Here is a 24,116-nt window from a genome sequence, read left to right on the forward strand (position 1 = left end):
CACGATTCGATTGAATTCCGATTTTTGTGTCTGTGATTCGATCGATTGATGATCCAAAATTATTTGACTTACAATGATTTCTGCTTCAATTTATAGATGTGCAAATAATCATCATGATCTACTCCAGTCTGACCCGCTAATACTAATTAGCGCGCTACTTGCGGCACTTTTATCACTCAAAAGAATGGCTATTCATACAAAACGCTTCCGGAATGTATACAGAGAAGCATCTTAACATTACTCACCAGCATGTGCTCTTCCTACGCTGCAAAAAAACCTACTTTTATTGGCATAACTTGATCGCGACTTTTTCCTTCTACTCTCTAATGTGGCTACTTAACGTAAGTGTAAGAACAACACTGCCCCTATGTGGCCAAATCGTGTACAACAATAAAGGCACACTCAAACAAGGGCAAGACAGTATAAAATAATTTAAATAAAATTGATTTGGGGACATTTAAACTTGATTCTGAATCGTACTAAAATGAGAATCGCAATTCATATGAGAATCTATTTTTTGGGCATGCCCCTACAAAACATAACTACAGGGTCGCCACAGTATTTCTTTTTGCCTTTGAATCCATCCTGTTCGCCGGGTTGGCCCTCTAGTGGGGCAGATTTTGGCCCACGGGCCTTATGTTTGATACCCTGATATATGCCAGTCTTGTCTCTTTTTTCTCTTATTCTTCTCCTTACCAACACATTCACTGTCAAACAACAATTGGCAGTCATACAGTACGTTCTGTAGCATCAGTACCTCGTTTATTAACATTTAAATCAGTCTCGTGATGTGTTCTGTTTCCTGTCCTAGATATTTTTAGGAGAAATGATGACCTTCTTTCCGGATTGCAGAGGCCTAATTTAAGATGTTTTCAATGGATTTTAAGCAGCCTCTGTCCAAATGCAAAGCCATACCAGTGTCACTCCCCATTATTTGTAAAGCAAGGATACAGACATTTTCAGCGCAATCTGTGAATGCAGCAACATACTGATCTATCAAAATAAACAGACATGAGAGGAATGCATCGCAGCCAAGTGCACAAATTAGTTTAGATTATTTCAATTTTGAAAGGGGCTTAGTTTGAAGACTGCCAAATGCATTTCTCCCTTTTAGATGGTAAAGTACTCCTATAATAGTAAGTAAATGACTACAACACATTTGCTGCCAATAAAATCCTGACTATAATGAGTACCCGTATGCTAAATTGGTATTGACCTTGAATGTAAATAAAGCCGGATTGTTGCAATACTATGGCAACGATTTTCTGGGAGTCCTCAAAGAATTAAAATGTAATATTGGTGATGTCATACAAAACATTGGATATTGCTTGGGTCCTCCTGTTATGGAGCCTTGTTACAAATGATCCCCCTGCATCCCGATTCCAATGCAGTGACGTCATGTTCAATCTTTTTCAGCTGCCTCAAGGGTGACGCCACTTGAGTCGGCAGAGATGTAAAGAAACACTGGACATGATATTTTGTCTTGTATTTTTTGACTTAATACACTTTTATTTATTTCCATCCAAGGAATCGGACATAAGAGGGGATCATTTGTGGCAGGAGAAAGCCAAATGGGTGGAGGTAGATCCCTATGAACAAAAATCAACCTGTTGCCTCATTATTGAACACATTTTAGTAAGGTGGAGAACATGGGCAGGGATTGTAATGTAAAGAAAGTGCACAGCCTAAACGTTAGCCACTCTCCTCTTTACATTAATATGCCCCTCGTGTTCCATTCAGACACAGATTTGTTTAGAGTGCACCACCCATAATGAAAGCAAATAGAGAGACAAGTATGTGACAGTTAATAGAATTATGGCAACAACAAATTTCCTATACAATGAAAAATCTTGTCAACTGACCAGGTACTCTCGATTTACTGTTTCCAAGATCAACGCCAGAGAGAAAATGTAAGCGGTACCAATATGTGTATTTTTCCGCAAAGGCCATTGCCTTTTCGTTTTCACGATTTGCTCATACGTCGCAATCTGCACAGCCAATAACAATAAAATGACCTTGGTGAAAAAAGAAAGATCATGCATGATCGACAAGTATTTGAACCTGCGATTACTAACACAGAATTGACATCTAACGTCAGCACACCAATAATTTGAATAGAACGACGCTGGTTGCAGAATCCAAACGTTGAAAAGACCTGTTGTTGACAGACAAGCCCAAACCCACTGCGTAACTTTGGCTTAGCATCAAGTCAACCCGGGAGGGAGCGAGGAAACCATTATGGTTCTCTCTGTCACCCTTGCAGTCATGTTTGCAGTCATTAGTCAATAATTAATTCCAACCTAGTGTCTGAGATCACAGTAACAGGTTTCAATGGCATCATGTGGTAGAGTAAACACGACAATCTGTTGCTGCAATCCGCCAGGGAAGTCGAACCGTGGGGCACGTTGGGATGCCGAGCCATTGGGGTGCTAGTTCAAACCCCGTCGTACAATACTGGGAGGAGATGCTGAGCCAAATATATTTAGTTAAGTCATCCAAGGGGTGTGGGTCAGGGGGAGATGTACACGCGCCTCCTCACAACCATTTCTACATTTCAATACAATGACCCATAAGAGGCATAATTAGGCGGTGAAGTGAGCAGAACTGCACGTCTTTAAGATGGATCAATTCAACAAGTCATAGAAAAAGAGTTTAGCGGCTTACCCATTCTGAGATCTGCTGCTTCTCAAGTCCTGTGTCAGATCGCCATCAATGCCGGGGTACAATCTCTAAAGGGATTCTTAACATTAGCCTCGGCATAGGTGCGAGCGTAGTGTTAAGGAATGCGGCCAGTGAACCTTTTTCACCGGGGTCTGTTTCAAAAAAAGATTTCACCGCAGCGTCCGAGCCATGCCTGCAGCTGGCCACAGCCTCAATTGTCTGCGAAAATGCTAATGCAGACTCTCAGTGTTTTCAGTGAAAGACGGCACGCATTGTTCGAGCCTGCATCGGTGTGAAGGAGGAGGGGGGGTCTTCCCTGCCGCATCACCCTTTTCACTGCTCTCATCCATATTCATCGAGTGGCCTGTCCATCTGCGGCAGCGCGCCGGAATGACACTTCACTCGGCCAATGGCTGGCCTCGTCTTGCCGCCGCGTCATGTCCCCGCCCCCCAAAGCTCGTCCCAAAAAATTAAATTTTCTTCCCATACTCCGCCTCTTTTGACGCAGCACTATAAAGTATGGCAGTCCCTTCACTCACTTTTTTTGTGGAAACGGACAAGGTGAAGCAATGAGTAGGAGCGCTTTCGGCCGTGAACGGGAAAGCGTGTGGCGTGACCTTCAACGGCGACTGAAGCCGTGTATTGATAAGATAGATGATGAGGAGGAGTGATCGGAGACAGCGTGCCGTACGCCACCCACTCGCCTTTCCCCCACCCCCAGTCCCTTAGACGGCCATGTTTGAGAGGGCGGAGGGGCTCATCAACCATTGCAAATGGCAGTGCCGCAGAATGTTGGAGGGGGGTGATGAAGCCAATCACTACGCCTATAAATCCCACACCGAGCGGTATCTTAAGAGAGCGCACATAAAGACTGCAATGTGCGTGTGGACACAGCGGCTCAAGCGTCATTTAATAGAACATTCCAAAAAAGGAGGTGCTCTTGCATCATCATCATCATCATCATCCGTGAATCGAGGGCCTAATATTGGTCTTGGAGAATTCCAGAATATTCGACCAGTGTCATATAGACACAGCTCCCTCGTAGACTCCATCTATCTCTCACTTTGCTCTGTCTTCCTTCCTATCCCTCTCTCTCGTTCTCTATTTCACCGCCACCTGGCAAATTCACAGTCCGCTCACGTCACATCGCTCTGCAAGGGCACCTGTGTCCTTCCCACCCAAATATTACAAGAAAAAAGAAGCACATCTCACATTCCTGTGCCAACCCCTCCATTAGCAACAATAGATAATCACTTCTAATCCCAAAACGAAGCATTTTTGTATATTTGTACACACTTGCTAAGCAACACTTTGGTCACGAGATATGAATGAAGAGGAGAGCAATGCTGATAAAAGAAGAGGGCTCAGCCTCATTCTAAAGCACAACCAGGGGGGCTCAGCTGTAAGAGCAAGGGCTCTCTTTTCTTTGTTACAACTGACAGTCATGTTAATGATCAGTTGGCTACAAGGAACATGATCAATATCAAATGCAGACAAGAAGTTGGTGATTATAGTGGCGGCTCAGAACCACCATGCAGTCTGTCGTATTGCGACCCTATCCTTATGCCACGTAAAGGGAGAGTTTATGCAGTAACACAAATTAACATTGGAGTGATTTCATCAAATAGTGGATCATTTGTAATGTTTCATGCATCTTCCACATGACAGTCAACAAGATAAGCAAGAAAATGAAGGTATGGATGGAGTGATGAAAATACTCAAGAAGCAAGCCCTTCATAGTGAAAACATATTTTTATTATTCACTCACCTACTTCTTGTGTTATTTATTAATACTTTTATTTACTTACTGACATATATTTATTAATTTAATTTTGTTCTACCTGTCTTTGTGCATGACTGATTTTTAATCCAGCGATGATGCTTTATAAATGAAGTTGACAATATGAGACGTGGTGACGTGAGAACCACAGTAGCGATTTTGCCGACCTGACCGAATCTGCACATTTGAGTTAGCCTGGTTTGTTAAAATGTGATCAGCACAGAAAGGGTGTCAGGCTGTCAGTATCAAAGTAAGCAGTCATTTACGACTTTCTAAAGGAATCAAATGGCCCTCATGCCTGGTAATGCAAAGGTAAAACTTGTTTTTCATGCTAACTGAATGATTTTTACACAGTACGTTCTATATTAAAACGCTGTGATGATGTTATGTTACTATGTTTACTAGCATGGAACAAATGTCTATCGTAGTGGCAAGCTATGGAGTAATTTCATGAATATGACTACGCCTCCAGAGTGAAAAACTCCAAGCACAAAGACGAAATCCCCCATTATTAAACAGTCAAATGCACTTAATAGTTTTGAAGAAGCTGCATTTTAAAATTAAGCTTTGTGTTCGTGCAGTTGGAGTGGACGCTAACTATCTGGCTCGTTAATGTGATTTGAAACACGCAATTCGACACCTCTGTTACAATCTTTCTTAGAGTGTACGTTTATTAGTAAAATGTATGAAGATTTATCTACTAATTACAACATTTATCTACTAACCTCGCAAAAAATGATGGCTGCAAATCCGTGAATACTTTGTGGGCTGTTAGTCCTTTCTGTTGTTTGCTGCTATCCATCGACGTCATTTGTATTCATTAGTAGGTATGTGATGAAAAACAACATTTGGTTTACTCATTTGTCTGTCTGTACAACCGAGCGCACAGCAAGATATGACCATTTTATAAGATAATCGATTAGATAAAAGACTTTACGCTGTACGAGATTCAATGGTTACAATACAGGCAAGTGGTTCTTTTGCCGTCCAGCGTCCCTGAGGGGGCGTTCCCATGAGGACTGTTACGTCATGTGCAAAAGGTCAATATTATGATTATTGTAAATATAATCATGACGAAAACATTGGGGGGCATGGTTGAAGTAAAAAAAAAAAAAAAACTAAGTCAAGCAACCAAATTGTTCTTCATGAACAGTCAGGATAGTTCATCTATCTATAATGTAGAGATAGACTGATACACTGATTACCAGGTATCGATATCGGGCAACATCAGGCCTTATTTTAAGGTGTCAATACTCGCATATTGGTTGCTCTTTTGTGGCCGTTTTACGATCAGGAACTCGAAGTTACTAATTAGAAGAATAGAAAGTTGCCATTCATCTCATGCACTTTTAAGGAAAAATTCTATATTGGGATGGATAAGTCTTTCCTTAAAATTATGTATCTTGTTTTGGGGGGACTGTATGTATCAAAAGTACTAATGGTATCGGTAGCATGTATTAGTGAATAATCAAGAGTTGAGTACTCGGTCTAAAAAAAAGTGGTATTGAACATCCCTAATATTCATGAAAGGTAATCACAATTCATGTGAATTGCATGCACATTTTAGAACGTGTTAAATAGACAATGTTCAAGTTAAAGGGTACATTACATAACAAAGTATCTAACTTGGTAAATGGTGTTATGTTTGGAAAGAAGATCGCTAGTGATGAGTGCCAACTGAAATAAGATTCTGTCGTTTTTTTATTTTCTTTTTTACAGTGAGGTAACTGACCTCAATTGTCTTTTGTGCTTTTCATTAGTGATGGGGAAAATAACGGATTAATCAGCTGGTAAAGAATTCTTTCAATTGATTGATGAAAATTGTTTACTAAGACAAAATGGAGTGCCCTCCGTGGCTATAATGACATCATCACCTGTGGGAAGCTGAGCTACATCCACACAGACCTCCACTTTAGCAACTGGCACGGAAATAGGAGTTCAGAACATTGAAAGGGCAAATAGCATTCTATTAAAATAACTTTTGAAAGTAAACAATTTGGAAATGACAATAATCTTTGTGCATGAGCAATGTTTCTGATGGAAGATTATTATTATTATTAATATTATTATGGCAGCACTGGATGGATGACTGATTAGCACGTCCGCCTCCCAGTGCAGAGAACGTGAGATCGAGTCCGGGCTTCGGCCTTCCTGGGTGGAGTTTGCATGCTGTCCCCGTGCTTGCGTGGGTTTTCTCCAGGTACTCCGGTTTCTTCCCACATTCCAAAGACATGCGTAGCAGGTAAATTATACACTCCGAATTGTCCATAGATGTGATCGTGAGTGTGGATGGTTGTTCGTCTCTGTGTGCCCTGCGATTGGCTAGCAACTCGTTCAGGGTGTACTGCCCGAAGCCAGCTGGGATAGGCTACACCCCCCAACCACCCCCCACCCCCGCGATCCTTGTGAGGACAAGCGGTTAAGAAAATTGATTATTATTATTATTATATGCAGTGGATGCTCTGTTTACAGTGAACTTTTAGCCAGATGTCAGACTTAACAGACTCACAAGGCTACTATAACTGTCAACCCTATTCTAGTGACTTATGATTTCATACTTAACATAATTCATATTTGTCAAGGGAGATAAAGCAAAAAATAATAAAATATTTTTTTTCTCGGCGCAAGATCTTGAGGAATTCTTTGTATCGCACGGCAAACCACAACTAAACAGCAAAACAGATGGTTAGGTGGAGGGAATGCTTCAAACTTTCATCTCCTTCGCTTTTTTTTTTAAAGACTTTGCATAACATTACGTCTGCTCTGAATGGACCCATACGTGTGAGGCGAGGAGGGGGGCTGGATTGATATTCAAAAACGACCTGCCATAAAGAGGCCACTGTGTCAAGGCGTGTTGAAGTAACAACCGCAAGACACACACGCGCGCGCGCGCGCACACACGCACACAAACCAAACTGCCCCCACTCCCCCATTCCTCAAAAGCGCCAAGTGCACAGGTGCAGCATGGCGGGGGTTTGAAGACACGGCTCGAATCTGCATTCAAGCTATACGCGGGGTTGTTTTCTAAGCAGCGGCCGTGTTCCACAAGTGACTGCAAACGCGTTGGCGTCGATGGATATGACGGAAGAATCGCGACGGAAGGAGCTGCTTGTGAACATCTCCTTCTTAATCTTACCTCCGATGTTGGTGCGCTTGGTACAGCCAACCTCCTCCGCCGGAGTTTCCAACGGTCGCTTACGGGAGTCCGCGTTGTCCGCGTCCATGTGGCTCTGCTGCAGGTTATGGAGGTTAGCTGCTGAATATATCCCGTTGTGGTCCATTGCTGCTTCGCCACCACCGGCCATCATCTTTCCCTCCCCCGGAGCTGGAGATAATTTTGTGCTAGTCCCTTACTCACACACACACACGAGCGCGCACACACACACTCACTACCAGCAGCACATGATGACGCGCACCGCCAAATGAACAAGTTTTGGTAGTTAGCGCGGAACTCGGGGGGTCTTCACTTACTGCTGTCCCTTCCTGAGCTAAATATAAATCCTATTGAGTGAAAGGCGCTCTCCGATAGCACTTCTCATTCACTCCTCATTGTTGGTGCGCACCCCCTTCCCATCCCCAAAACAAATACAATAAACAAATAATTTAAAATCGGCGACAGTTTACTGAGACGCTTTGGAATTAAGCTCTTGGGAGAAAATATTTGTATCTTAATTTTAGGCCATTTTTCTGCCAGGTCCTCGAGTGTGAGAAGTGCAGCTGTTGTTATTGTTGTTGGAGAGCGTAAGAGGGAAATGTAGTTGGAGAGCTCAGGAAAGAGCCATAGTGCCACTGACCGGCCAAATTAGTCACGACCACACCACACAAATATTGGAGTACAATTTAATGTAATTGTAAGTCCCCTAAGTGCAGTTTCATGTTTTATTTTTTGTTTTAAATAATTCTGTTGAACGTTTGCATTGGCTAATAATATTCATAAAATTGTTGTTTATTATTACTTTTGTTAGATCGAAGTTATTTATGTGACCACTTTGGGTTTTATTTCATCAGCAAAGGGTAGCAACAATTTTGGCCATGATTCTGGACAAAAATGATGGGCATTGATGGCGCACAACCTTTTCCCAGAACATAACAAATCCTCCTCCACGTTTCACATTAGCCCTATAATACCAAACGTATCATATATATACTACATGACGTTCTGAGCCCTCTATTTTATAGAGTACAATATTTTTTCAATGATGGACAGCCATTTTTGGGGCGATTGATGATTGACGAGAAACTCTGAAAAATTGATGAAGCATCGACGGAAGGGGTTTATCTTCATCCATCAATATAATTGTCCGTCCATCAATAATTTTGGCAATCCGTCAATGACGGACATCCCTGACGGCTTGACGAATGATGATTGACAGTACATTGATGGACGCTCATTTGCTGAGCAATTGACGAATGACGGGTTGACGGTTCAGCTTGAAATATTGACGGATTGACATTGACGGAAGGGTGTCCCGACTGTTGACGATTGCCAAATGACAGACGCTCAAAATTCATTGACGTGCCCACCTCTGATGAATCCACATGCAACGGAACAGATAGTGTTCCACAGGGTTCAATTCTGGGGCCTCTGCTTTTTTTGGTATTATATCTGTGGCCACGTCCAGGGAGGTTGGAACATCAAGTTGCTTGGAGATGGAGCCTTTACCTTTAACCGACTTGGTTTTAATTTTCTTTCTAATCTCCTAAAACAACTGTCCTCTTCGTTTACTCTGGTCCATGTTTTGATGCGGTACACATTCATGACACCAAACATCACAGTGACTATTCATCACCATTTAAATATACAGACTGAAGAAACCTGTGATGCTAATTAGAGGACACATGGTTGAACATGTCTATGTGGTCAATGATTTTCAACCTTTTCTAGAAGTACCATCATTTTTGGCCAGACCTGCTTCACGAGTTTTTTTTTTTTTTTAATAATTCTGTTAAAACACAACTAAAAAGCAAGGTTTGATTTTCATTGGTTAATTTTCAATAAAGGTGAATTTATTGTTTGTTATTTTTGTAACCAGCTGTGAGTTATTCTTTCATTAAAAGAGTGGTACCCACAACTTTGTCCGTGTGTAAATGTTTCTATTCACTCACTCACTCCATCTGTGGTTGTTTTATTTATGTATTTATTTTAATATAAAACAAGCAGGTACAGTATACCTAGATTGTAATGTTGTTTGTATTGTTAAAGTTATAGCAGATTCTCTCCCAAAAAAATTAGTGTCACTTTTTAAGGATTTTATTTAGGCTAATGACACAGCAGAAGTATTTGCAAGACACCAAAAACTAAAACCTTTTTTTTATTATTAATAACAATTAAATAGTGATTATTAAGTTACCATTTACAATTGCTTAAACCAATTTTCCTCAGGCATGAACCAAATATTTTGATTTGAGAGACAACAGTTATACTACTGTATAGGCATCTCACCATTTGCAGTGTTGAGCTATAAAAACAAAGTACAGAAGCTTTCTGGCTTGTCAATACGCATTTCCGCAAATCCCGGTCTCGCTTTTCTATGATTTGCTTACCAAGAAAATGAATGAAAATTAAGAATTATATTTAGAATTATATTGTTCCCACAGGTAATTTATGTTAATTTATAATAATTAACTTTAAGTTAATGTTTCAGAGGGCGGCCGTCTTGTGCTATTGTTTAATACTTGAGGAAAAGGAGAACAATTTGGTATTCTATTAATTGTAACTACTAACGCCGACCAGCAGAAGGCAGCGTTCACTGTTTTTTTGTACATGGACGTGGGGGAGCTTCGCATTCTAAAGCGAAGAAGAGTCACACGCACTGTGGAGACAGCCGGGTATGTGAACCATTAAATGAATTATATTTTGTGTTTTTCAGACACTCAAAATAAAAACACACAACAATTACAGGGATTACTTCAGGGAATATGTGCAAGATACAATGGAATGTGAAGACTGTCAAGGCATTCTGGAAAGAAATGTGCTGCCTAGTGTCAGAAAGCTTGATCTCAGTCGCAAGTCATGGGTCTTCCAACAGGTTAATGACCTGACACACAACCAAAAACACCCAAATGATTTGGGTAACACACCCTTCAAAACCAAGACAACTGAAGCAGTTTGGGCCAAAATACCTGTTGACAGGCGCACAAGCAAGTCTCTATGACAGTAACACAAACCGTTTAATTGCAGTGATTGTCTCGAAAGATTGTGCAACAAAATATGAAAAGTCATGTTCAATAAATATCAGTTGAGGGGTTTTCTTTCATTAAAAGAGAGGCAACAACAACTTGTGTCATGTGCAGGTAGCATGGAGAAACAATGCAAGACAAGATAATCATTGCAGTCCGTGAGTACTCAGAGAGCTACACAACGCGCTTCCAATACTGGGACTGAGTCAAAAAGGAGCAGTCTTGGAGAATGGTGAGTGAGAATGTTGGCCCATCTTATTAGTGTATTTCGCTGTCGGGCCGAAACCTCATACGTCAAAATTTGTTTGCTTGTTTTTTTAAATATACCATTTTTGGTCAGTTATGGGTGTCTTTTTTTATTTTTATTTTTTATAAACAAATTATTTATCAATCTAAAGTCAAAGGTAACGAGCTTGTCTCCACCTGTTGAGTAGAAGCACTTGAGGATAAAGCCTAGTTTGTACTTTCTGCTTTCTGAACCTGGATTCCCCAACCCTAAGAACCAGCCACCTGGTTGGACTAGCAATATTTATACTGTAACGAATTAGGTGTGTTATGTGTTCCGGTGTTGCCCATTTCTGTTTAGCGCTCTTATGTCCGAGTGTTAGTAAACGCAACACATGTCTCGCTATGGACGTTACGTTCGGGTTGGTTGCGTGTGTTTTTTGCTCGCCGCTCGTGATTTGTTTTCTGTTACGGCTTCGGCCAAACGTAGCAGCTTGCTCAAGATAAATAAAAGGGTGAAATACCAAATAACGTTTGCTGGTGGCATTCTTGCAAGATGTCACAATACTTTTTTGTAGGAGGAAGTGTGTGTGTGTGTGTGTGGGGGGGGGGGGCTATGGATAAACAGAGTAAGGCTCATACCAAGATTGGAATCCAGAAGCAAACCTGACTGCACAGAATTTTAAAAACATACGACTGTAAAAACATAATTAAAATGAATGGACAGAATTAAACAGCTTTTGTATCACGACTTTATATGCTTAAATTCAATGGACAGTGACTGTGGTGTGTGCTCACTCGTGTCACGTTTGTGCTTGTAATGCAATACAAAGCAAAAAAAAAAGCCAAGTAACTCGATTAACTCGTAAGTAAAGGTACCATTGTAGCGTACTGACACCACCTAGTGGAGCGGTTCGTGATTACTTTTCGTTTGCCAAATAAACTGTGACTTGTTCTGACAACAAAAACAATCACTAGAAGGCCCATGAAAAGGCTATAAAACATGTAGTGGTAGAGTACATGTCTGGTCTCAACGCTTTTACATCCAATTGAACAAATATACAGCTTGTACATTGCACCTTGGAGTCCATTTGCTAGCCATCACATGCACTTACACAATCTTGTGCAGTCTTCTCCAAACTTTACCAAGATATTTTTCAATATAATAGAATTTGCTGCTTCACTAAAAATCTATTTTCTGTGAGCTGGTCAAAGCACATTAAAAGTCATATTTGAATTTTAAAAAATTGGGGGGTCAGATTATTATTATTATATACATTTGTAAGCATATAATATAATGGCAAAAATATTGATACAGCTTTTGTAAAATTGTGACGGTTTAACACCAAAACACAGTTTATTAATTTGAAGACGTATGTCGTGTGAAGTCCTCCTTGGGTATATCCTTTTCATGGGTATGTTGAACGTCGGTTGACTTTAGTTTGGATTCAATAGACAGGGCTGCCACCCTCCTGGCAAGACGCTCCAGGACCAGATCAGCAGTGCTGGTCAGACTATGCTACAATGAAACAGAGAACACACAGTTCCATCCCGAGTTACGTGACCATCATCTGTTCTCCAAGAAATATATTTGGAAAGTGTGTTCAATGTAAGGTGGCCTTGTTAACTGGTCTGTTGGAGCTGGCTTCCTGCCACATTCCAAAAACATGCACATTAGGTCTAAGACTTTAAATTGCCCATATGTGTGAATGGGATTTGTTGTCTAAATGTGCGCTGCGATTGCCTGGGGAGCTTATTGCTATTTGCCAATTGCCATACAGTGTCTGCCCTGGTTGCTCAGTGCAATATAGCACTATAGGTCTCCAATGAATTTACAATAAGGCAACCACTCTTCTTTTTTTAAATGTACACATAGCTCCAGCACACCCAACCCTTTACAACAGATTGTTGTCAACAATTTTGTGAATGCATGTCCCTCGCATTTAAGGCAAAGTAAGAAAATTAGCCATTTGGTCTGTTGTTTGATGACTAAAAAAAACTGAACCATATACTTAATATATTACACTGATATAAACATTGACAAGATGAATGTGTTCAAGTAAATTTAAGACACATTCTATTTACTGCGACCAGACCATGTGTTTATATAACAATTTCAATTAGTGAATATTATGGTATTTTAAAATTGTGAGTTAAGATTAAAATGTGACTTAAAATATTGCCTGTACAGTTTCAAATTGTTATGATGTTGACAATTTACAGAAAACATTACATTCTTTATTAAGGAATAGACACCATTTGGAGATTACACAACTTTCTGGAACGGACTGTCCTCAACTTTAGAAGCACCATATTGGATATTATTCTCCAGGTAACCATTTAGGGCAGCAATACACTTTTGCACTGAGTCGGTGAGAAATTCGACGACACAGAACGAACACCGGCATCACTGTGGCTTTTATTACAATCATAAATCTCTTGAGTGGTTTGTGCCACGTACGTACCTGTAAGATATGCAGTCCCTTCAGCGTGAGGACAGCCAGCTCTCTCAAACCGTCCCCCGTCAAGTCTAAGTAGATGATTGACAGCAAAGGACTCTTGAAGCTTCGTCGCCACAACAACTCAAAGCGTTCTTCTTCTCCTGCTGCCCCATGATGGAATTTATAACAGAGAAGTTCCTACACAGGTGGATGGAAAACAGATTCATCTACCTTCTCTCAAACATCCATTTTTTACACTGTGTGACCTCATTTGGGTCAAAGGTGAGCTGAAGCTTATCCTAGTACTCTGGACCGGTCACCAGTCAATCACACAATACTACAGTACATTTTTTGACAAAAACAAATGTGGAGACTTGTGTTAACTTTCTGACCTGTCCATATGTTCCCAGCAGCACCTCCTTCTGCCCATCAAAATCCAGGTCGATAACCAGAGCACAAAGCACCGCATCCCACTGGTCACTGTCAGTGAGGCATAGCGACTGGGACAAGCCTCTCTCATGGACATTTCTGGGACACACAAAACTATGATGCATTTGGGAGGGGCCCTGGTGTACAGTGGTACTTTTTCATTCATGACCAAAACATGACAAATGAGATGAGATCATCACCTGTAGACAACTGCCATCTCTATTGTGCTAGTTACTAAAAGATTGTAGCCTTCCACTCCGAAACCTGAAAAGAAATAAAGACTTTTCAATATTAGTATCAGTTTTAGTGGTAGTGAACACATCTGTGTATCATTAGTTCTTTCCCTTTTAATTTCCCTGATTAATTTGTTAATTTAAAAAAAAAGATGCAGTGGCCATCCTGGTTTGCCAGATTTCATAAATTCCTACAGTGTTTGATACCGTGAATGCAACATTTCTCCACGTTGCAGGACGTTGTTTTGAAGCATGGCACGCAACGCTAAAAATTGGCCGATGAGTCCCCTTCAATTATCGGCCAAAACAATCGGCCGATTGGGCCAAATGGCCGATTATTTTCCCCTTCTAATGTTATAATGGAATAAAATAGAAATTTCCCATGCTGTGAAAGTATCCTAAATTCACCATTTTGCTTGCGTAGCATTAGCAACTAGCAAGTGTGTAGCGTATGTTATTCTGGTTATTCCGTTGTCTTCCAAGCGTCCTTTAAGCAGTTAACTGTAAAACTAAACACACGACAATAAGAATAACATCCACTGTGTTTTTAAATACAAAACATGCTTTGTTTTAAAAACATTGCTTGTCTAGCGCTAATAGCGAAGGGAGGATCCCAGTCAACTGCTAACCGGAAGTTAAGCATCGACTTTGGGAGTGTTTTTCCTTCAAATATCTACTCTAACCATATACAGTGCAGCAGTTGCAAACAAGTAAGAATGGTTTTATTATTGACACATGAATTTATACCTTGTATACTTCACGTCACAAAGTTCCTCGTACATCTTTGTACAATGTTTGAATGAAGAATGAAAATAACATTGTTGTAGTGATTTACCCAAGTTTACTACATCAGTGAGTTGAAAACAATGCAAGTGGACGGACGCTAACAGCCTATCATTTGTATCAAATGTAATAAATGACGCAAAATACAATAACACGTTCGTCCTTGATATAATATGGCTGAAGGATCATTTGATAAATCCAAGTTGTGTTTCCAACTGATTGTGGTGGCTAAAAAGCTAACACATTACAGTGTCTATATTAATGATCGTTACCAAACCTACCGGTTGCGTAAATCTGACCAATTCAATATTACATTTAAATTCAGTATGTTAAATTTTTCTTTTTGTATTTTTTATTTGATTGCTCATTGAAATGGAAAGGACTAAAGACACAAAGGTTGTGACAAATGTTTAAATTAGATACTTTTTTCTCCACTGGGCAGCTCCGACTCTGTTTGGCCGATGAGAGGGAAAAGCAGCACAATAGAGATTGGACTGTCGAACTCAACACGCCAGCTCTGCAGAACCTCTGTTCAAAACACAATGTATCAATTTACTAAAAACATGTGTACTCTTTAACTAACACAAAGAGAAGAATCGTTGGTTGTACCCTGAGCATCCCCACAACAGCGTGTAAATTGCCTTTTGAGAATTTGCAGGCATTCAGAATTAGACAGTAAGAAAAACACAAGAAAAAATTAGGGATGCACCGAAATGAAACTTTTGGGACGAAACCAAAAACTGAAAATGAGAAATGCTTGGCCGAAAACCGAAACGGCGAAAAAAAAATTATGCCCATTTTGTGTTATCATTGCATTTATTATAAATAATTATAGAATTATTATAAAATATTTAGGCCTATTTAGCACGGCCATTTTAACAAAGCACAATATAAATTGAAATGTGTCCACACCACAGACATCAGAGACATGTTGGCGAATGGTACATTACACACCAAACGCGGGTTGAGCAACGGAGCATTTTCTGGCGGTGCAATGGGCTCTTTGCTCAAATCCACTACTTCCTGAACTCAGTACCACTCCTTAATTTTCTATCTTTCATGATTGGACAAACTGATTAATCCAGGTGTGCCTGACCTCAGTAATCACGACGACAATGGCCAGACACACCTGGCCACAAACACCAGTTTGTCCAATCATGAAAGACAGAAAATGAAGGAGTGGTATCGAGTTCAGGAAGTATTGGATTTGTGCAAACAGCCCATTGCAGTTTATAGTCAATGTACAGTACTTCGCACCGGCGAGCACGGATGTGTGCGGTGCGAATGACGCATTTGTAGGCTATTTGGAGCGGGACACGGCGCGGTGCACTTAAAATCGGCACATTCACATATTCACCAACGTTTAAAAATAAATACATTTCTTCGCAATCGGCTTTGGGAACGGACTGCAAAGTCACACACGGTGTCCTGTACAGTTCTGTAGTCACCCGGAGACAGTGGTAAGTGTTTACTTGTTTAAAACTGTTGATAGCAATAGTGCTAACATTAGCTAAAGTATTTAGCACGGCCACCAGAATGCAAGTGAAAAAATGGAAGCGCTCGAGGAAATCTCATCAAAAAAAAGAAAAGAAAAGGAAGGCGCTGCGGGAGAAAGAATGGTTCACCTGTAGTGCAGTACTCTGCAGCGCTCTCTTTTTCGACATAGTTTACCAAGCGACCCTCTCCTTCTCCGGTGTGCACAATGAAGCTGCCGGTACTTAAACGCCAGCGAGCAGCAAGGCGGACACTCAACTCCCGTGTTTGGTGTTTAATTTAAGCAGACGCTTGCAGCTGGGTTTTTGTTTTTGTTTCAGGGATGTGATTTGACCAAAGTGAAATTATCTGAAAATTTAGCCGGGGGTCTGGGGGCCCGCGGGCACTCATCTAGGTCCAGAGCTCATGGGTTTTCCGTGTTTTTAAGTACTTTCAATGCACTCAGATGACAAAGAAATAGACAAAACAACAGCATAAATTTTCAATGTATAACTATCCCATATAAAATTGCAGTTTTAGTCAACTCAAAATCAGTCACATTCAAAAACATTGGACTGCCTTTGCTTTTAAAAACTATCACTGAGAATATCATCATATATATTTACCATGCAATAAATCAATCATTCTTAATTTAATACATAATGCATAACAAAAACATAAAATACCTCATGCAGCAAGCTCTGGTAAAAACACAATCATGCATTTGTCGAATGCATGATTGACTAAGATCATCTCTGTAACTGCATACATCAAGACAGTCAACATATTGAAACCTGAAAAGTGCAAACATGCAGCATTCATTTGAGTTTGTGTCAATGATTAACCATGTTAAATATTTATGGCCATTTTTATTACGTTATAATATTTTCGAAAATTTGATTTCGATTAATTTGAAAAGTTTACCACCGACCTCAAAATTCACGACTCTATCAACAACTGGTACAGGTTGTTGGGGTGGATCACGTCTCTCTATTACCGCTTCCGATTGTGATGTCAATAAGGGATGGAGACCGTAAAGTTTTGGAGTTTTCGTTGGGGCACCGAAACTTCCAGCGATGGAATAATTTGTTGTTCTTGACTGGAGTTCTTTCACGTGTTTTTTGCTCTTTGCGTGACTTTCAAGAGCTTTGAAACCTCTCCCACCATAGTCGCTTTCCCGGCACGATCGATCTTCCGAATAAAGTCACTGAACAAATTCGTCACAGTCTTCTTTCCAACATTTGTAGATATATCCTTCTCTAACCAGTCCCATCAAAACTTGTTTTTTACGATCTTGTCAATTTCCTTAACTCGCAGAGCATCTTTGCGTTCGATCACGGACATCTTTCTTTAAACACCCGGCAAAAACGTCTGAGAAATGAACAATGGCATACTCCTATGCCTTTATAACAAGCGCGTTTATTGGTCAACAAACACTGGCATACGCCTATGCCTTTATAACAAGCGCGTTTATTGGTCAACACGGAGACTTCAGCCAATCGCAAGATCAGTTTCATTTCAGTTACGGAAACACTAAAATGGAATGCTGTTGAGACGAAATCGGATTTTTTACCACTTTAAAAATTGTAACATTTTATTTTTGGAGATAAAAAAAGCGGAATTCCGCGAATTAGCGGAAAAATCACATCCCTGTTGTTTGCGTCACCACAACATCCTCTTACGGCCATATTCTTGAATTAGAATTTTATTTCGGCTGAAAATGCACATTTTTGCCCAAAGATTTTAGGGGGCCAAATATTTGGTGCATCACTAGAAAAAATGTCTGATGCCAATGCTAATGTCTGGTGTGGTCCACCAATCCTAAACACTTAAATCGCTCATTCTGGGTATATTGTCCCGTATGATGTTGAGGCTGCCATTTTCAGGCAACTTCACCATTACAATAGATTTGTATCAACAGCTCACAAATTCCCATCGCAGGGCTCGTTCTCTATGCCCCTTTTCGGAAACAGTAGAGCTGATTTACATAGAAACCACTCCACTAAATATCTCAATCCAAATATTGTGAGTAGTTGAACCAGGGCAAATCAGAGACTAAATTTCATTTATTGGTGTTGCCTCACCTGGTCCATGCTGTTTGACCAGAGCCAGTCCAACACAGCCGTTCCGGCAGCCAAATGCAGACAGTCTTCGGCCACCAGGTATGCACAACATGTCCATCCATAGCACACTTTGAGGAGGGAGGAGACACAACAGTCAAGAAAAAACTAAATGTGAACTTTGTTGTAAGGAAGAAACCAAAACCACCATCTATTCTTTAACAAATTGCATCCTTGTTCTCATAAGATGTTTAGCCAGTGGCCATGATACATTTTAACTCATTCGCTCCCAAAAACGTATACAAACGTTCCATTTTAAATATTGCCATGGTCCCAAAAACATATTTATATGGGGTTTTTTTTAATGCTAGAGCATACAGAAGGCATTTATGCAGCCTCTAATGTGAATAGGTCGCTTAAAACAATGGTAGTTATTACAAAAAACCGACCAGCAGGTGGCAGCAGAGTATAAGAGATCAGCCATGTTGCAACAAGCTCTTTTCCTCAGTGTTTTCAACAGGTTTGTGAATAATGATGAAACTTAGTATATTCTATTGATAATTGTTGCAAAACTAAACCATACGTGTGGACACACAGAAGCCCCTCAAAAAAAGTTAGACTAACTTGCTGGGCAACTGCTGTAGCTCTGGAAAGAGTCTCTCCACGGGCTGCTCTTCAAACTGGTGGAGTGAAGCATTCTGTTGAAAACAAAAAGAAAGACAAATGTACATTAAAAAATTATAATGGGACCAAACAATACTTTATAGAACATTTTATTGATAAATTAATGTTACAAATCAGCAAAGAAGAAATAAGTTGTGCTAATACACTTATCTAACCCGTTACGTCAAACATCTTGTCCAAATATGGGATCACTATCATTGAAAGAGCCCAAAACACACGCACGCACACACGCGCAGACCTCCTTGTACAGGTGTATCCTCTGGTCATGACCACTCAGCAGAAACACCGTCTCTCTCCCTCCATCATCACTCTGAACTCTAATAAAGAGGATAAACAAATATATTAGTTATGGCAAAAAAATATCTGTAATAAGTAGTGTAACTCATTACAATAGATGTGGCTCTAAAGTGCTTTGCTAGTATTATTTTATTAGCATTTTTTTGAGAGAAAACACTCATCTTCAAAACAATATTTTGTAACTTACTCAGTGTGGTACAGCTGGAAGGGCGTGAATTGCAACTCCAGATTTAGGCAACTTTCTGTCCAGACAGTCAGATTAACATAAATTTATGAAGCATAATTTCATTTGAGAGGGAGATTGAGTTTAAGTGGGCACAGGATGACTCACGTGCAATTGACTCTAGGTTGAACTCTGAGCCAGGCTCATAGTCGCAGTAGATATTCAGGAAGGGGGTAGCTTTGTCACCAGAGTCCTGTTAGAAGATCACACTGATTTAAATTGTCCACTCAAGCAAAAATAATGGTGTCTTATGCTATATTTACCTTTATGAATGTGATGCCCACCACAAGGCCTCTTTTGGGTGAAGACTTGTTGAACGCATCGATTGATACAATCTCTGCATCAACTAATTAGACAGGAAGAATATTTATTTAAATAAATCACACATAGTAAGTAATATACAAAAGTCAAGGGGTGTACTAATACTGTTAAAAGGGTTTATTTTATTAATGCTGGGAGGGAAGTTCACTCCTGATTAGTTCATGTCAAGGTAAACCACAGATTGATATTTAATTTAATGTAGTTGCCAAAAACACACACAAATATATCTCGTTGAAATGGTTTTGATGTATATTTTCCACATATTGGACTAAGTCGTTCGGGTCTACCTGGTATGTAGGTGAACTGAACTTCTTTGGCCACGGGTCTTATTTTCTGCTGCAGTTCCTGATATGTGAAGCTGACCACCTTCCCTTTGAGTGTAGCCGCGAGCAGCTCCTGTTCCCCGGCCTGACACAGTCCATAAATGTTACTCTGAGAGGAGAAGCGACTAAAACTGTCCTCTGCGAAAGGATACAACTCTCCGAACATGATGTAAGACGTCAACAAGCTGCCCAGTAGTAACCGTCACCAGTTTAATAGCTACTCCTGTCCCACAGTGCTCTTAAAAACAACAACATACCTTGTGTATAATTTTTTTTTAAATCTTCTTCTTCTTCTTCTTCTTCTTCTTCTTCTTCTTCTTCTTCTTCTTCTTCTTCTTCTTCTTCTTCTTCTTCTTCTTCTTCTTCGCTGTATCAGATCGGCTAACCGACGTGTCTACGTGGCGGCCATGTTACCAGGGACAACCTTTCCATTAAAGACAGTCACATTACAAGAAAGCGATGAGAACTTTGGCTTTATGCTCTTTTTTTAATGTTTTCATTTAAATATTTCCCTGGCTTTTTTTCTTTGTTTGTTTGTTTTTCCTGTTTTAATAACGTGTTTGTGTAGTGTTCACAATTAGTTTTTGTATTCTGTTTGAAATTGTTTAATAAAGTTATATGAAAAAAAGACGTCTCATTGACGTCGAAATTAAGTCATAACCTGCTCATTTTTCAACCGATTTTATGAGGCTCTACACCCTCGGCAGGATCCTCGAGGGTGCATGGGAGTTCGCCCAACCAGTCCACATGTGCTTTGTGGACTTGGAGAAGGCGTTTGACCGTGTCCCTCGAGGAGTCCTGTGGGGGGTGCCTCAGGAGTACGGGGTACCGAGCCCCCTAATACAGGCTGTTCGTTCTCTGTACGACCGATGTCAGAGTTTGGTCCGCATTGCCTGTAGTAAGTCAAATTTGTTTCCAGTGAGGGTTGGACTCCGCCAAGGTTGCCCTTTGTCACCAATTCTGTTCATAACTTTTATGGACAGAATTTCTAGGCGCAGCCGAGGCATTGAGGGGGTCCTGTTTGGTGGCATCAACATTGCATCTCTGCTTTTTGCAGATTATGTGTTGCTGTTGGCTTCTTCAAGCTGTGATCTCCAACTCTCGCTGGAGCGGTTCGCAGCTGAGTGTGAAGCGGTTGGGATGAAAATCAGCACCTCCAAATCTGAGACCATTATCCTCAGTCGGAAAAGGGTGGAGCGCCCTCTCCGGGTCGGGGAAGAGATCCTGCCCCAAGTGGAGGAGTTCAAGTATCTTGGGGTCTTGTTCACGAGTGAGGGTAGGTTGGACGGTGCAGCGTCTGCAGTGATGCGGACTCTGTATCGGCCCGTTGTGGTAAAGAAGGAGCTGAGCCGAAAAACAAAGCTCTCGATTAAACGGTCGAGCTATGTTCCTACCCTCACCTACGGTCAAGAGCTGTGGGTCGTGACCGAAAGAACAAGATCCCGGATACAAGCGGCCCAAATTAGTTTCCTCCGCAGGGTGTCCGGGCTTTCCCTTAGAGATAGGGTGAGAAGCTCAGTCATCCGGGAAGGACTCATTGTCGAGCCGCTACTCCTCCGCGTTGAGAGGAACCAGTTGAGGTGGCTCGGGCATCTGGTTCGGATGCCTCCTGGAGGTCTCCCTGGAGAGGTGTTCCGGGCATGTCCCACCGGTGGGAGGCCCCGGGGACGACCCAGGACACGCTGGAGAGACTATGTCTCTCAGCTGGCCTGGGAACGCCTTGGGATCCCGTCGGAGGAGCTGGTTGAAGTGGCTGGGGAGAGGGAAGTCTGGGCTTCCCTGCTAAAGCTGCTGCCCCCACGGCCTGACCCCGGATAAGCAGTAAATGATAGATGGATGGATGGTATTGCAGAATTGCGTTGTTTTATTGTGCTATTATACTATAGTTGATACTTTTATTTTGAAGGATACAGGAAAATGTCTCATAAACCGGTAGGAACTGATGTAAGTAACCGACGTACTTAGTAGCGCCATCTTCCAAGTGCAGAGAAGATGTGTGCGTGCCACAGGAAATCAGAGAAAACTGACGTTTACAAATAATTCAGTGAACGATTCTTTAGCACCTGGCTGAGAAGGGCACAAGGTTCGTATTGGAGAAATGTTTCATTGTTTAACGAATGTTGCTATATATTTCATGTTCATTGGGTGATTTACTGCATAGTAAAACGTTACCGTTTGTGTCCACTGGAGTGTGCTAACAGTCCTTGGTAAATATTTAGCAATACTATTGCTCAAGATTCAGTTCTATTGACTAAGAATCTGTATTTCTGTATGGCTTATTTTTGTTTTAAGGTATTTATAAAGGCAACAGGCAAGGTTAAAATGTTTATTTACAATATAAATTATACTCAAGAGATTGTCAAGGCTATAAAAAGTAATAATTTAAGGCAATTCATTTATAGTATATGGTAGGGTGAACAAATGTGTCCTCTTTTGGGAGGACACGCCATGTTCTTACATCCTGTTGGGGCGTCCGTGGGTTTTATAAATTCATGAAAATGTCCGGTTAGCATTGCGTGACTAATAGGAGGTGAAGTACACTGTGTAATTGCGTACCCCAATTTCAAGGCAAGTGTCCTCTTTTTATGGAAATGAGAATATGGTTACTCTAGTATATGGCCTAAATGTCTTACAATTCAAATTCTTTATTTGGGGACCTTTAGCATATATGAGATTAAAATCAATGAATTACATTAATTAATTACTAATCATGTAATTAATTAGATTTTTTTTAATCGCCTGACAGCACTATATACAATTTTTTTTAAAATGTGCAGTGATGTGATGATGGAACACTTTTTTACAGGGAGTCCTCAAGTTACGACGGAGTTCCGTTCCTACGCTGGCAAATCATGGTGATGTAACCCAAATTTCGACTTAAGTAAAAGGATACACAAAACATACCGTTTAATTTTGTAATGGCAATTTTTGTTTATTTGTATTGTAGCACTTACAGTGTGTTCACACAAAGGAAGGTTGGAGGATCAGTTGGAGACCTTTATTTCAACCGAGGATATTTTATTTATTTTACATTATTACATTACATTATTTGTATATGTTATATTATACCACATATATATTTTATATAATAATAATTTTTTTATGACTTCTAGTCCAAATAAATATTGAACAGGATAAATACGATATAGGTAATGATGAGTACATTTGCTTCATTCATCATTGTATGTTTTAGTGACGCACTAACTACTCTCGTTAAAAGTTTGGCATGCGCAGGGCAGTGGCTCCTCTGTAACGCAAGAGAGGTGGGGGGCTAACCGCACATCCACTGTTTGTGTGTTTGCTTTTAAACGCCTCAGAGCTTACATTTGTACCTGAAAACCATCCAATTGAATTAAAAGCGACCTGAATGTAGAACCATATGCTCCTGTCAAATAATCCTCGACTACACAGATTTTAGAGCCAGATGCAATCTCTTTAGAGAAGAACATCTTGCACCCCTAAGTCATTTTGGCCACACATTATCATCGTATCACGTAATCAATTTCTCGTTTAGACCGATCAAACATATTCACTTGGTGGCAAGGCAGGAGAAGAAACAAAAACTCTCATTTGTCACTATCTTTCACTATAATCACACATAACGTATATCGTTTCACTCACTGCCAAATACATCAGTCCGAGCAACCCTTTGCTGAGTATGCAGCCTTTTTATGACGGGTGTCTATCCACCAACCATCCAGAACAAGACTATCCCGAGTAGCACGGCATTCATTAGAGAATAATGAGGGAGCGTCTATGGAGGTAAATATGGTGCAAAACCAACTTGTAAAAAAAAAATTTACCTGTAGAAAAAAGTCTACATTTGTATCTGTAAAAGTCGTGATTTGTACCTGTAAAAAAAATGTGTACCTGCAAAAAAAAATAGTATCTGTGAAAAAAATTTGTACCTGTAAAAAAAAAATGTGTATGTGTAAAACAAATTTGAATCTGTAAAAACAAATTTGTACCTGTAAAAGTCATGATTTGTACCTGTACAAAAAAA

At 40.4% G+C, this 24,116-nt stretch overlaps 2 protein-coding genes and 1 long non-coding RNA gene across 4 annotated transcripts in view; 1 reads left to right on the forward strand and 2 right to left on the reverse strand.

Annotated features, from left to right (window-relative positions):
- The window catches only part of nova1 (NOVA alternative splicing regulator 1), a 45,987-nt gene extending 38,050 nt beyond the window's left edge, over positions 1-7,937 (reverse strand). The window contains exon 1 of one of the 2 annotated variants that reach the window (XM_086098449.1): positions 7,578-7,937. In XM_086098449.1, the coding sequence (XP_085954575.1) occupies positions 7,578-7,749 (172 nt within the window). In that variant the 5' untranslated portion in view covers positions 7,750-7,937. Of the gene's footprint in view, positions 1-2,664; positions 3,021-7,577 lie in introns of those variants that run through there. The other variant, XM_086098450.1, reaches the window with a different exon arrangement.
- A 2,297-nt stretch (positions 7,938-10,234) lies between these two features.
- LOC147160379 (uncharacterized) lies at positions 10,235-20,683 on the forward strand. Its single transcript, XR_015090397.1, has 4 exons — positions 10,235-10,270; positions 10,736-10,853; positions 20,133-20,282; positions 20,490-20,683. It is a non-coding gene; the product is annotated as an uncharacterized LOC147160379 (long non-coding RNA).
- kptn (kaptin (actin binding protein)) lies at positions 11,581-20,391 on the reverse strand. The gene is made up of 12 exons (XM_086057819.1): positions 20,078-20,391; positions 19,733-19,815; positions 19,578-19,662; positions 19,434-19,488; positions 19,188-19,266; positions 18,890-18,963; positions 18,290-18,396; positions 15,156-15,260; positions 13,917-13,980; positions 13,680-13,815; positions 13,312-13,485; positions 11,581-12,365 (listed from the first exon to the last, which is right to left on the reverse strand). Exons 1-12 carry the CDS (start codon positions 20,277-20,279, stop codon positions 12,207-12,209), a joined length of 1,323 nt encoding a protein of 440 aa, XP_085913945.1. The 5' UTR covers positions 20,280-20,391; the 3' UTR covers positions 11,581-12,206.
- Positions 20,684-24,116: the final 3,433 nt, after the last annotated feature.

Source organism: Leptonotus elevatus, chromosome 16 (assembly GCF_054856555.1).
Source record: "Leptonotus elevatus isolate MCC_2025b chromosome 16, RoL_Lele_1.0, whole genome shotgun sequence".
Lineage (NCBI taxonomy): Eukaryota > Metazoa > Chordata > Actinopteri > Syngnathiformes > Syngnathidae > Leptonotus > Leptonotus elevatus.